Below are 15,525 nucleotides of genomic sequence, written 5' to 3' on the forward strand. Positions count from 1 at the left end.
GGTGGACAGCCCTGGCATTGGAACAACATTCCAGCATCTTATCAAAACTGCCTGGCTCCTTCCTGACTTAGCACTTGGCTCTGCAGGTGCAAAGAGGTAGGTGTCCCTCCTACCTCCGGGAACTGTCATTTTTGACTCCATTGCAGCTCCTCCCCCTCCTAACCACTAAGTGTTGCCAATGCACAGCGTGCAGTCCTGGGCACCTGTCCTTTCTCTCTTAGGTCTCTCTCAAGACAATCTCATCCCTTCCCCTGAACTTCAAAAATCATCGACATGCTGCCAACTTCCAAATTTATCATCTCTGGTCCAGACTTCCCCAGACTCATATATCCAGCTACTTCCTTGACATTTCCACTTGGAGGTCCAATGCTAAAACGTTAAAAAATTAGCCTTCATTTGCTTTGAAGAATTGTTTTTACTTTTTAAAAATGCCATGATTGTGTTAAAGCAAAAACAATTCAGTACAGTGCAAAAAGAAAATTAAAAACCATTCCAAAAATCTACCACATAAAAATAACCAGTTAAAACTGATAGAACAGTAACCCAGCTATCTCTGTATACATATGCAATCAAGAGGAGAGAAAGATAAAAATCATTTTACAAAAACTGAGATTGTGTTATATATGCCTGTTTTAAATTTAAACCATTACATTTAACTTTAATTAAATTTAACAGAAGAAACTAAAGTTTATGACCAAAGTAATCACTCAACCTTAGGAAAATGTGTTTTTTTTTACATATAGTTCATAAACGGTCTCTCTAAAGTTAAAAATGTATCTTGTATTTATTATACATATGTATGTGTGTAATATGTATGTGCATGCACGTGTATGTATGTGTATGGACAGAAAGAGAGAGACAGAGAGAGAAGAGAGAGAGAAGGTAGGTCACTCTTTTGCCCACATGCGTCAACTTTATACAGTATCTGTTGACCCATGATAAAAATAAGGAAATTAGCATATTCATACTATCTTCTACTTTGCCTTCTCCTCAGCCTCCTATTTTTAATTATACTACTGTTTTATATTGCCAAAGTTCCAAACAATTATGTTCTATTCCATAATTGTTTCACATCAGTTCTATATTAAAATGCATTCGAGAGGCAAGATAGGGGCAGGGGATTCAGAGGTACAAACTAATATGCATAAAATAAATAAGCTTCAAGGATATACAGTACAACACAGGGAATATAGTGTATATTTTTAATAACTATAAATGGGATATAACCTTTAAAAACCTTGAATCACTATGTTGTACCTCTAAAACTTATATAACATTATATGTCAACTATACCTCAATCAATCAATAATATGCATTCATCGTTTCTTTAAATCTTTAATTTAAATCAATTCTTGCTTGGTAGAATATTGCCAAAAAGGGCTCTCGATGCTATTGGCCCTGAATTCTTATATGTTTGAGAATGTCTGTCTCTTGCCTCTGTTCCTCTAAACCTGACTGAGTATGACATTGTTGGATTTACACATTCTCTCCCTCAGAACATGGGGGATGACACTCTCGCCTTCCAACACTGAATGCTGCTGCGGAGAACTAGGAAGCCAGCCTTCTCGTTCTCCCTGTAGACGATCTGCAAAGAACAATCCTTTTCTCCTAGAAATCCTCTTCTTTCTAGAAGCCTAGAAAATGACCAGGAGGTGCCCTGCCACTCATCATTCTCCATCAGTTCTTAGAACACAGCATGAACTCTGCATCCACAAATTAGCCTTTAATATCAAGTTAAGGCACTGGAGTCGGGCTGCCCTCCTGGGTTCAAGGCCCAGCTCCACCACTATGGACAAGTCACAGTCTCTCTTAACTTCAGTTTTCTCCTTGGGAAAACGGAGGTGGCAATAGAATTTTTTCACTTAGCGTAGTCCTATGGACTAAATGGGATAATAAATGGATAGAACACTTAGCACAGTCTACAGCAAGTGCTCAATAAAGCTTCACTTTGTTAAAGAATTTCTCTTTGATTATTCAACTGTACTTTTTATCTATTCTATTTCTTCCATTTTCTTTTTCAGAAATACTGTGTGTACTGTCTTAATTACTGTAGCTTTGTAGGAGGAGATTGGGAAGTGTTGAGTCCCTCAACTTTTGTTCTTTTTCAAGATTGTTTTGGCTCTTCTGGTCCCTTGCACTTCCATATTAATTTGTAAATCAGAAAAAAAATTTTGTGAATCAGCTTGTCAATTTCTACAAAAAAGGCAACTGAGATTTTGATGGGGATTGGGTTGAATTTGTAGATCCATTTGAAGAGTACTGTCCTCTTAACAAATTAAGTCTTTGATTCCATGAACGTAGAATGCCTTTCCATTTATTTAGGCTTTCTTTGACTTCTTTCAACAGCAATTTGTAGTTTTCAGTGTATAAGGTTTAAACTTCTCCTTATTATCCCAATGTATTTTAATCTTTTTGATGTTATTGTAAGTGGAATTGTTATTTTAACTTCATTTTCAGATTGTTCATTGCACAAATAAAAGTGATTTTTGTATATACTAACCTTGGGTCCTATAGCCTTGCTGAAATTGTTTATTAGTTACAGTTTTTTGTGTGTGTGAGTTTCTTAGGATTTTCTACACACAAGATCTGTAAATAAAGATAATTTTACTTCTCCCTTTTCAATCTGTATGCCTTCTATTTCTTTTTCCTGCCTAATTGCACTGGCTAGAACCTCTTGTAAACAGAATTAGTGAGAGCAGATATCCTTGTCTTCTTCCCGATCTTTGGAGGAAAGCATCCACTCTTCCACCATGATGTATGTTGTTAGATGTGGGTCTTTCATAGATGCCTTCTATCAGGTTGAGGATGTTAATTCCTAGTTTGTTGAGTCTTTTTACCATGAGGAGTGTTGAATTTTGTCAGTTGCTTTCTTTGCATCTACTGAAATTATCATTATCATGTGGTTTTTGTGCTTTATTCTATTGACATGTTGTATTTCATTAATTGATTTCCTTATGTTAAATCAACCTTGCATTTCTGAAATGAATCTTGCTTGATCATGGTGTATAATTCTTTCTTCATGCTGCTAGATTCAGTTTGCTGGTATTTTGTTGAGGATATTTGAGTCTGTATTCGTAAGAGATATTGGTCTCATAAAATTAGTTAGAGTGTTTTTCCTCCTCTTCTATGTTGCTATCATTTATCCCTTAAATTGAATCGCCCTTTACCATATGGTATCACTCATATGTGGAATCTAAAAGAAAGAAAGAAAGAAAGAAAGAAAGAAAGAAAGAAAGAAAGAAAGAAAGAAAGAAAGAAAGAAAGAAAGAAAAGGGCACTATGAACTCATCTACAAAACAGAAAGAGACTCGCAGAAGTAGTAAACAATCCTATGGTTACCTAGGAAACGGGGTGGGAAGGGATAAATTTGGGAGTTTGAGATTTATAAATGTTAGCTACCATATAAAAATAAATTTTAAAAAAAGTTTCTTCTGTATAGCACAGGGAACTATGTTCAATATCTTGTAATAACCTTTAATGGAAAAGAATATGAAAACGAATATATGTATATATATTTCTGACTGGGACATTATGCTGTACATCAGAAACTGACACATTGTAACTGACTGTACTTCAATTAAAAAAAAATTGAATCTCCCTTCATTGAATTCACCAATGAAGCCAACGTGACCTGTAGTTTTCTTTATGGGAAGGTTTTTAATGATAAATTCAATTTCTTTAAAACATATAGGAATATCTGGGTTATCTATTCCTTTTTAAGTCAGTTTTGGTACTTTGTGTTTTCCAGGGAATTTGTCTATTCTCTATAAATGATCAAATTTTTTGGCATAAAGTTGGTTATAACTTTCCCTTACACCCTTTTAATGTCTATAGATCTATATCAGTGCCTCCTTTTTTCTGGGTATTGATAATTTGTGTCTTCTCTCTTTTATTCTTGTTTAATCTTATTTTATTAGAATCCATTTTCTAAGAATCTATTTTTTTGTTTCACTAGTTTTTCTCTACTGTTTATCTGTTTTCTAATTCACTGGTTTCTGTTCTAATCTTTATTATTCCCTTCCTTCTGCTTATTTTGGCCTTAATTTGTTCTTCTTTTTCTAGTTTTTTGAGTTGAATGCGTAGATCACTGATTTGAAAATTTTCTTCCTTTTTAATATAAGTATTTCATGTTATAAATTCTTTAACACATTTTGTTTTCTATATCTTGAGGCTCTATTATTAGGTATATATACTTTGAGGATTATAATGTCTCAATGAATTGACTCCTTTTATTATGTAGTATCTCCCTTTATCTCCTGTAGTATCCCTTGTTCCTAATTCTATTTTATGATATAACACAGCCACTCTAGCTTTGTTTTGGTTATCATTTGTATAGTCTATAATTTTACTTTTGTCTACTTAGGTATTAATATTTAAACGGTTTTCTTGTAGACAGCATATAATTAGGTCTTACTTTTTTGTCCAGTCTGAAACTCTCTTCTTTTTAACTGAGATGCCTAGACAATTTACATTTAATGTAATTATTGACATGATTGGGACCATGTTTTTTATTGTCCCATGTGTTCTTTGTTCCTTTTTCTCTTTCTCTTTCTGCTTTTTTTGGGGGGGGTGGATTGATGATTCCATGTCATTTCCACTACTGACTGGTTAATAATGTCTCTTTTTTCCTTATTTTTTATTGGCTGCTCTAGGGTTTATAATATAGCTCTTTAGCTTACCACATTCTATCTCCAAACAACATTATACCAATTCATATATAGTATAAATATCTTATAACAATATACTTCTGTTTCCCCACCCCTCCCTTATCCTTTTTGCTATTGTTGCCAATACATTTTACTTCTATATTATAAATCTTATAATACATTGTTAATATTTTTGGTTTAGGCAGTCAATTATCTTTTAAGGAAATTAAAAATAAAAAGTCTTTTATATTTACCCTCATTGTTACCACTTATGATGATCTTTATTTAACTGTGTGGATCTGTATTTACTTCTGCTTGAAGAACTTTAACATTTCATGTCATACAAGTCTATTGGTTGTGTATTCTGTCAACTTTTGTTTGTTCTAAAAAAGTTTTTGTTTTGTCTTTCCAGTGTTTTCTAATTTGCATAGTTTCTGATGGTAAGTCTGTTACAATTCTTATCTTTATTCTTCTGTATTTAAAATTTCTTCTTCTTTGGTTGCCTTCAAGACTTTTGTCTTCGGTTTTTAACAGTTTAACTATGATGTGTCTAAGTGCGTGTTTAATTGTCTCTGTGTGCTTGTGCTACAGAGGGGGTCTCTCTCATGCCCCTTTCCCAGCAGAATTCTGCTGTTACATGTTACTTGGAGCTGTGTTTGTTATGTGGCTGGTGGTGGGAGGGAGAAATTCTTGGATCTCCTGGTCCAGCCTCAGTCTTAGGAAGGGTCTGTACACCAGGACTTCAGGGATGGGGTTCATCCTCAAGGGCCCATTTCTGGGTATCTCCCTCCTAGCTCACACATGCCTTCCTAAGACAACAGCAACCTAACTTCCACCTCAGAGAACTTCTGAGCATGATTATACTCCTAGGAGTCCAGGTTCAGGTCCAAACTGAAGCCTCTATGACCACCCCATCTTAATCAATACAGTTGGCCCTCTGTATCCATGGGTGCCACATCTATAGATGTGGAGGGCCGACTGTACTATGCCATTTTACATAAGGGACTTGCGCATCTGCAGATTTTGGTATTCACAGGGGGTCCTGGAACCAATCCTCCACAGATACCAAGGGGCGACTCCAATGTCATCCAGTCAGCTGCCCAAATCAGATGCTGCTGAGTGAGCCTTCACACCTTGACACTCTCTCACATCGAATCTATCACCATTTCCCTCATTATTCTCAAATATGTCTGTATATATCCATTTCCACAACCGTGACCCTCATCAAAGCTACCATCACTTCCTATGAGATTTCTACCGTAGCCTCCTTATAGAGTCTCCATGTCCTCTCTTGCTCCTTAACGTCCCTTCCACCACCTACAAGCAGCCCAGAAAATTTTTTATAACACAGTCTGGATCGTGTTACTCTTAGGTTCTTTCTCACCTCTCAGGTGTCAGCTTGATTGTCACTTCTCAGAAAGGCCTTCCCTGACCATAAAGTAGGCCTGCCTCTGTTATCCCCCTCACAGCATCCTAATCTATTCCTTCATTGTGTTTATCAATTTTTTTACTTGATTATTGGCTGTTTCCCTCTATGGTATTGCAACTGCCACATCTATTTCATTTACTAATATAGCCAGTGTCTACTCCAGCGTCTAGAGCAGGGTAAGCATTCAATACACACAGTAAATGAATAAAATACATAGTAAATGGATGAATGAATAAGTTTGTAGGGCCAATAAGAAATGGAGCAAAAAAGAGCAGTAAGAAAGTAACCTACTATATATTAGGCACTAGGTAGGTACCTAGGCTATCTCATTTACTCCCCTACAAAAACCCACTGAGATGCACACTATTACCCTCTCTTTACTGAAGAGAAACTGAGACTTTGTTCTACTGAGCGAGCTGCCCAAGTCACATGGTTAGTGAGTGTTACAGCTGGTGTTGAAACTCAGGTCTACCTGACTTGGCAGACCAGGTCCTTCCCCTTTGTCCTATTAGTCTGCGCTGGCCTGCAGAACAAAGTCCAAAAGACTCTGTCAGGTCAGGGCTTCCAGGATGAGGCTTTAGGTTATCAATGGGAGAAATGGGGAAAATGCAAGTGGGGAGGCAGAGGGAATGGCTTAGCTCAGAGTTTGCCCGGAAGCATCTTGGAGTTGATCCTTTCCTTGCAAAGAGGCTCTAACACATGGGTCTGGGCATGAGTGTTGTCTGGCAGCTGTGAAGCCACCACTTGTTCTGTGGATAAACACTTCCCTGTGAGAGAAGGATCCCTAACAATTACAGCCGGCTTCGGGGAAGGCACACACCCAGCATCTGAGGAAGCATGACTGCAAGGCGGAGGAGCCAAAGATTTTAGGTCAAAAGACCCAGGTTCAAGGTCTGGCTCTGACAGTCCTCAACACTTGTGGACTTAGGACAACTCCTGTGATCTCTCAGATCTCATTGTTCCCATCTGATTAATGGGGATCATTATATATACCTACCTAATTGTTATGAACTGCAAATGAGAAACTTAATGAGCTTGTAAATATTACATTCCTTATTGGAGATATTTTATAGTGTCACCTTCAAGAAGAAACAAAGTAAGGATATTTTCCACTACCTTTATTTTAACATTGTTTTTAAACAGTCTGGAGATGATGCACGAGAGAGAGGTAAAATGGAAAATATTAGAAAGGAAGAAACAACAACAGCACAAATCATTCCTCTGCCATATATTCATATTCTTAGAAAAATGAAAAGAATCAACTCTGTTTTTATAGAGGAGGTGTTGTGGCTAATGATCCTATAGTGCTGTCCTTGTCAGCCTTCAAGATACAGCTCAGGTGTCATCTCTTCTAGGAGCAACCCTGAACTTTCACACTGGTCCAAGACCCTTCTCTGGGCTTGCAGAATTCTGAGTGTTCTCCACCAAAGCATCCCACACTGTTCATGGACCTGTCTCCTCAGAAAATGATAAGTTTCCCAAGGACGTGCACTGTGGTTTATTCCTTCTACTGCCCCTGGTGTCAAGCACAGTGTGCAGAACAAAGAAGGCACTCATTAAATGTTTTTGCAATTGAATTTAAAAAAAATCAAAGCACTGCTGTATGTGAAAATACAATGGAAAAATAATGATCCTGTACACAAAGCCATAGATACAGCAAAGATCTGGGAAATAATAAATCTACTGAAATCTGCAAAACAAGAAGTCTTACAAAATGGAAAGAGGTATCATGGTCATAGATGCGTGAAGATTAAATATAAATCTCCAAAGCAATGTACAGAGTTGATAAAAATGCAACCAAATTCCAACAGGATTTTTCAAGAACACAACAAAACCACTCTAAAATGCATCTAGAGGTAGCAACAGGAAAGGACAAAGGATACTCTGAAAAATAAGAGCAATAAGTAGTTACTGATTCTTTTGGATGTTAAAACATATCATAAAAAATTTTATTGAATCACTTAAAATACATGACAGAAAATACGAAAAAAGAAAGATAAGATCATCTTAAAGTGGCACTGAAATTTGGGGAAAACATGAATTTAGAGTCATATCTAATATCATACACCAAAATAAATCTCTCCAAGGAGATTTAGAAATTAAAAGTTGTTTATAAAAATATGGAAAATGATTGAAAACGTTTTAAATCCTAGAGAAGGCTTACCCTAATATTTCAGCTTTAAAACCAATGAAATAATGAAATAAGTGTAATAAAAAAGATAATCAGACTCAACTATTATACACAGATTTAAAATTTATGAGCTACTTAAAAATGGAAAATTACTGATTGGGAAATCATTCAGAGCAAATAGATAAAGGGTTAACATATTTATGATATAGAGACTCCATTTAAATTTTAAGAATAAGACTACATTCAAAAACCAATGAGAAAGCATAAACAGATAAAAAAAAAAAAAGAAATACAACAAGGTTAAACATAAAGTTACCATATGACCCAGCAATTCCACTCCTAGGAATATACTCAAGAAAAATGAAAGCATTTGTCCACACAAAATCTTATATACAAATCGTTATAGCGGCATTACTACAATAGCCCAAAGTGGAAACAACCTAAGTAAGTGATAAAACAATGACTGGATAAACACAATGTTGTATATCCATACAATGGCGTATTATTTGGCAATAAAAGGAAATGGAGTACCAGTACGTGCTACAATATGGATGAATCTTGAGAACATTATGCCAAGCCAAAGAAGCCAGTCATAAAAGACCTCATAGTGTATGGTTCTATTTATATGAAAATTCCAGAATATCCAAATCTATAGAGACTGGGGAAGTTGGAGGTAAATGAGGAGTGACTGACAATGGGTACAGGGTTTCTTTGGGGGGGATAATGAAAATGTTCTAGAATTAAATATTGGTGACCATTGAAAAACTCTGTGACTATGTTAGAAACCAGTGAATTCAATACTTTAAGTGGGTAAATTCTAAGGTACATGAATTGTATCTCAATAATGCTGTGATTAAAAAGAAAAGAAGAAAAATATAGCTAGTAAGCAAATAGATGGAAAAAATTTCAACCTGACTGACAGCCAAAGAAATGCAGACCAAAACTGCAGGTTACTGTTTTTACCTAGCAAATCAGTGAAAAACTAAAACAACTGCAACCATTTCAAGACTGCACAGCAACCACTACCCTCCTGTACTGCCACAGGTAGAAGATGTCAGTCTGACTTATAGAAAGCAGTTGGACACAATATGTAGTATTAAGAATGATAAAAATGTCCCCACTTCTTGGAACTTACTCTTAGGAAACAATGCAAAGCAAGGGAAGGGTTACCTGAAGGAAGCTGGCATCACAGCATCATAAAAGCAGGTGATATCCAATTGTAAGCGAACTATATCAGAGAGGTTGTCCACTTGATAGAATATTATATAGCCATGAAAACACTTTAAAGTTCTGGCCTAATGTTGAGTAAAAACAAACAGACATAAAACTCTTTAATGTTATAAAATTATAAGGGCAAAGACTGACCAAGAATATACAAATATTAAAATAAGCTACTCTTCCTTTGTAACTCAGTTTTAAGTGTGTTGTAGTCTCCTCTCCCAACCAGTCAGATGGCAGGCTCAAAGTCAAGCAACTTCCTGGCCCATCAGTTTCTTGACATTTCTTTAAGGAAGTAATTTAATCAGATATATGACATTAAGTCATGAACTACAACCCGCTGCTCTGGCTTGAGTAAAAAGATAGGGACTGGAAAGGGGAAGAGAAGAAAGAATCTTTCTTTTCTTTATCGTCACTCATTTTAAATACAAAAGCACAGCCACATGGACCTCCTGAGTCACACCCTGCCTGCCACACCTGCAGCACTGGGTACTTCTCCTAGGACATCTGGTTTGAGTTCAAGACACACAGTAACCTTAATCTAATCCGGTTCTGAATCCAACACCACAGCTAGGTCACTGCGAGTTCTTCCTGTAGTGACCACGTAATATACCCCAGGACTGAGCACGATGACTAGTGAACAACTCCAGATGGTCTGGGCCCTGCAATATTTGGGCAGACGTTGTTTCTTCTTAAAACTTTAGCGCTCTAACAGCCCGGGGAAGGGGGGCGTTTAAAAAAAATCTATAGATGTCCCATAACTTAACATTAACTTCTTTTCTAAAATAGGGTGGAAAGGAATGAACTGTCAGCAGAAGGTAAAGTTCCACCCTGGCACTGCTTCTGCTCAAGAAAGCCATAACCAGCTGGTTGGCTGGTGCACGCAAAGGACAGAGACAGGATGATTTCATCTGCCAAGAGCAGGGCTCATATTCTGAAACTCAAGGATGAAGTCATCTTTATTCCTATCATTGCACCCCTAGAGCTCCTTGGGGGCGGGTAACTTTATTTACTGTTGGTGCAATGGCCTCGTCCGAAGATAAACTAATCAAGACCATCCCATGTCATTTTCTGATTCCGTCCGTTCTAATTTGATTTATTTGATTACATTATCCTATATGCACAATTTTGGAGGTATCTTCTATTCCCCTTTAGAGAACAAACTATCAGAGAAAACTATGAGTAGACGTCTCTGTAACCCTAACAGAACAAGGACAACACTAAACAAGTATTCAATGTACACGACTTTTGTGTATTCAAATTTTCTTTGGTCCCACCTCCACGTTTGAAACAAGGAGGGAGAATGACACATGGAAACTCCTATCGTACTGGGCAGAAACACTGGTGGCTCACTGGTTTTCTAGCCTGAGACACATCAGGCAGTATCAGCTCCACCATGGAAGTGGGAAGCTGAAAGGAACAGAAATAAACAACTAGACCAAGATCAAACAGCTGGGGTGAACAGAAATTCAGACCCCAGATATGAATGATACAGGGGACTCCTGGCAAGTTGTTGTCCCCTTAGCTTCCACACAAGAGACGGAAAACCAAATTCTCCTGAAAAAATTACTCCATGTAGATCTCTTTAAAATTATTTCACACTTTTAATAAAATAGCATGTTTATAATACTGCATATTTTCATCTGAGTATCTGAAATCTTCCAAGGTTAGGAAAGATTCCACTGCCAGGTGACACAGGAGCAGATAATGACAACAAAGCTAACATTTACTGTGTGCTGAACATGTACTGGGGAGCACATGAGTTAACCCATTCCATCCTCACAACAGCCCTACAGCAATTGTTATCGCTGTATCACGGATGAGGATCCTGAGAAAGCACAGAGAGGCTGAGTAACTTGCCCGATGCCCCACAGCTAAGAGGTGGCAAGGCCAGGATCCCAACAGCCCCTTCGGTCTGCTGCCTTTCACAGCAGAAGTCCACCACCTCGAGGGGAAGTCACAGTCAGTCCCCTCGCTGAAGAGCCACTGCTCCTCAGGAAACAAACAACTCTAATATCACTAAACATACCCACTTTAAGAGAAACTCAAGGAATGAGGCTGCCTTGGAAACACAAATTGGTAGTTCTAGTTTATGAAAAAACATTTTCTACAGTACTCCAAACTGCCCTCAAAGTTCTCCCCAAATTTTATCCTTGCCAGTGAATGATGTCAAGACCAACAGTAATAAATAAAATGCAAAAAAAAAAAAGAAAAAGTCCAGGCAAACAGAAGTTTCTTCACTATAGAGTGGCTGGGGATGAGGGCAGAGCCACGGAGACTGCCCCTGCCCAGCAGAATAAACACAGCAACAGAGGGCACCGGCTTTCCTCCCTGAGAGAGCTGCCTGCCTGGAAAAGCAAAGCACTATTTATCCAACTTGCCCCAGCCTTTTATTTCATTCAGATTTTATTTCCCTAACATTTGCTTTCAATTTAGCATAACTTTTAAAATCATTCAAGTTTGTTTTTTTTTAAAAAAAGGCCAAACAGGTACCTTCTTCTGCATAGCACCCATTATCTTGCCTCATAAAAACCCTTGAACTTCCACTAAGCCCAGGGGTCACTTAAGGAAGGTCATTTTCCCCCTAGAAGTCTTATCAATCACAGGTAATTTCTGGAGCATCTACTACAGTCAGAACAGATACTCGGTTCATTCAATCTCTCGCTGCTAGTATCCCAGCTTGCTGGAACTGGGGAGGCCCAAAGCGGTTTCCCATGAAGGAGAACTCAGAGCCAGAAACGGGAAAGTCATCGACTTACCCTGACATTAAAGCCCAGGCTGAAGCAGCTTCCCCGCGTGACTAAGAGCTACGGCTTGCTTGGTCACATATGCACTGAGCACTTTCTATGTCGAAGGGTGTGAGAAACTACAGGGTTCCACAGTTATGGTAGCAGCCGGGGATGATGAAGTGAGTGACACTCAACCAGGTGTCAGGAGAGCTGGGTTCTAAGCTCAGCTTTGGCCCGGACTTCCTGTGTGTCCTTGGTCTTTCTCTTTCTGGGCCTCCATTTTCTTCTCAAAACCTAACATTCTGTGATCACTCTTTCCTCAAAACCATGAAAAATCGTTATTTTAAATCCTATGATTATATGAGTCTCCCTGACGGTCTGGCTAAAGACTCAGTGGCGAATAGGTGGTTATAAGTGAACACAGCAGGAGGCACACCCAGGTCTGCCGATTCCCATGTCGTTAAAGACACACGTTAACAGATGAACCTCCATTCTCCCAGCCAGGAGGAGGGAGCCCCAGCGTGACAGAGCCGGACCACAGTTAGAGAATAAACTGCAGATGCAGGTCCTCTAAGTGGCAAGGACTGAGAGGTCCCCAGAACAGCTTAGCCAGGGTAAGCAGACTTCTCGCTGCCAGACACTGGCCGTCAAGGAGGCAGACGGCGAAAACTGTGGATTTAAAAAGCAAGCTGCATCATCATTTCTCTAAAGATCGTGTCATAAATTCTGGATAACAAATAATTCCCTTCTCATTGCAGACTTCTGATACAACAACATTGTGACAAGACAGCCGGAATATCTTCCTGAATTCCTGGACGTGATGAACCGTGGTTTACAACCCATCCGGGTGGAGACCAGGTAAGACACCACTCCCACCATGTTCCACCTCTCCTCTGGGGCTCTCACCCTACTCTCCCTGCTCTTAAAGGCTAATTCTGATCCTTGTCACACCCACCAACACACTACAAAGATTCATGAAAGAAATTACGTCCAGTCTGCACACTTACAGAATAACAAAAACTAGCAAGCCTGTGACAGTCCTTCTCTAGTCCTCAAGGAAACAGAGAGCCCATGAGGTTGATGGGAAACAAGATGCGGACAATTTTCAAAGTCTCACAGGACTTCTAATCATTTCAGACAATCTCACAGGATACACGTCTGGGTCTGAAGGGGAAAACACCAGGGTCAAGCCTTGGTTAGAACGCCAGGAAACTGCGGGGGCAGACGTGGCTAGGAGCTAGGGCTACTGGTAAAAACAAGTGACACTGACCAAGAATCCAATATGGTCCTGAATCTGGGCTAGGTGCCTTTATTTACATGGCCTTTTAGAATCCCCACAAGAACTCCATGAAGTAGGGACCACTATTAGGCTCCTTTCACAGACGGGAAAATCGAAGCTGAGAAGTGAGGGAAGTAACAGTAAAGTGTGGAGCCAAAAGCCAGTGATCCTTCTAAACAGACCAGTTGCCCACACATCCCCATCCCCATCCGGCCTCCAGCCTCCTCTGCCTGAGCGTGTGAACTCAGGGTCCCTCGCTCACTCGTTCTCTGCTCAGGAGGCCCTCAGCTCAGCTGCTGGTTCTCCCCACACCAGAGGCTAACCACTGGCTGCTGGGAGAAAACCATCCCAGATGATCTCAGGGATACACCACCTGCTCCCGGTAGCTCAGTTCAGAGTCCCCAGGAGACCCTGGCATGACCACTGAGGGAAAGCTTCTCAATCCCAGATGTATCCTCTGTCGGTACATAGTCCACACAAGAACAAGTGAAGCTCGACCCATTTTGCATATGAGAACAGGAATGATTGGCCAGTCTCAGGACACTGAGGGTATGAATAGATGTGTACTGTCATTTCTGCCCAGAGGATGTTAAAATGCTTCCCAAACATTGACCCATCTATTTTCAAGGTGCCGCATTCACCACCACATTCTCCATAGCATTAAAGATTACAAGTAAAGCTTTGCACCCAGAGACAGACAAGCTGAAGGCTTCCAGAGAGTGATCACAGTTCTGTACAGTCTGATTTGAAATTGTAAAAAATTATCAACTGAACGAAGACATGGTCCTCACTTACCCTTTCTATCTCTTGGAGGTACAGGAGTGCAATGTCCCCCGCTTTTTCGTAACAGGTGATGACATCCTGTTCCCGGTCCACGTGGAGATTACTGGCAGAAGAGGAAATAGGCAACTTCTCTAAACAAAGTCCTAAAATTCAAACATACAAAAACGGTGAGTTATTTTTCATAGGACTTAATTTTTTACTATTGCTGGCCAGATAACATTAGAGAAGCATATTCTCCACCCTCTCTAAGGACAAAACGGAACATCAAAACGGAGCACCAGTAACAACATCCACAGAAAGCACCATTTGATATTCAAGCTGAAAATCTGTCTGTCTGGACCACTGTATACCATTTTTTAAAAAAAATAGCTCTGCTGAGAGATAATTTACATGCCATAGAATTCATTTACTTTAAGTAAAATTCAACAATTTTTAATAACTCATAGAGTTGTGCAGCCATCAGCGCAATCCAGTTTTAGAATATTTCCACCATCCCCAAACGATCCTTTCTGCCAAAAGAAGCTGATCCCTATTCTCACCCCCAGCCTTCAGGCAACCACTAATCTGCTTTCCGTCTCCGTAGATTTACCTTTTCTGGACATTTCATAAAAACAGAATCATAGAATACGTGGTATTTTGTGTCTAGCTTCTTTCACTTAGCATAATGTTTTCGACGTTCATCTAAGTTAATAGCAATGCTCCATTTCTTTTCACTGCTGTATGGTGTATGTTGTATGTTGCATTTTATCTGTTCACTTGCCAGTAATGGACTTTGGGCTGTTTCCTTTTTGGCTATTATGAATAATGCTGCTGTGAACACTCATGTATAATTTTTATGTGTAGACATATGTTTTTAATTCTCTTGGGTAGATAACTAGGGGTAGAATTGCTGGGTCAGATAGTAAATTTATTTTTAACTGTTTAAGAAACACCTGTTTTCCAAAGTGGCTATAGCATTTTGTATTCCCACCAGCAATGAGGGTTCCAGTTTCTCCACATTCCTGTCAACACTTGTTATTGACTATTGTGTTATAGCCATCTAAGGGGATGTGAGGAGTAACTCACTGCGGTTTTAATTTGCATTTCCATCTTTTCACGTGCTTGTTTGTTATCCATACATCTTCCTTGGTGAAGTGCCTATTAAAATCTTTTAGTCACTTTTATTGGGTTGTTTGTTTTCTTATTATTGAGTTTTGAGAGTTCTCCTTATATTCTGAATACAAACCCTCTATCAGATATGTGATTTGCAAATATTTTCTCTCAGTCCGTGACTTGTGTTTTCATTCCTTTAACATGTCTTTTGACAACTG

At 38.9% G+C, this 15,525-nt stretch overlaps 1 protein-coding gene across 3 annotated transcripts in view; it reads right to left on the reverse strand.

Moving 5' to 3' along the window:
• Window positions 1-15,525, reverse strand: part of TTC7B (tetratricopeptide repeat domain 7B) — a 222,342-nt gene that overhangs the window by 159,013 nt on the left and 47,804 nt on the right. For 2 of the 3 annotated variants that reach the window (XM_072963592.1, XM_072963591.1), the window contains exon 4: window positions 14,228-14,358. In XM_072963592.1, coding sequence (XP_072819693.1) covers window positions 14,228-14,358 — 131 coding nt within the window. Of the gene's footprint in view, window positions 1-14,227; window positions 14,359-15,525 lie in introns of those variants that run through there. The other variant, XM_072963593.1, reaches the window with a different exon arrangement.

This window comes from Vicugna pacos, chromosome 6 (genome assembly GCF_048564905.1).
Source record: "Vicugna pacos chromosome 6, VicPac4, whole genome shotgun sequence".
Lineage (NCBI taxonomy): Eukaryota > Metazoa > Chordata > Mammalia > Artiodactyla > Camelidae > Vicugna > Vicugna pacos.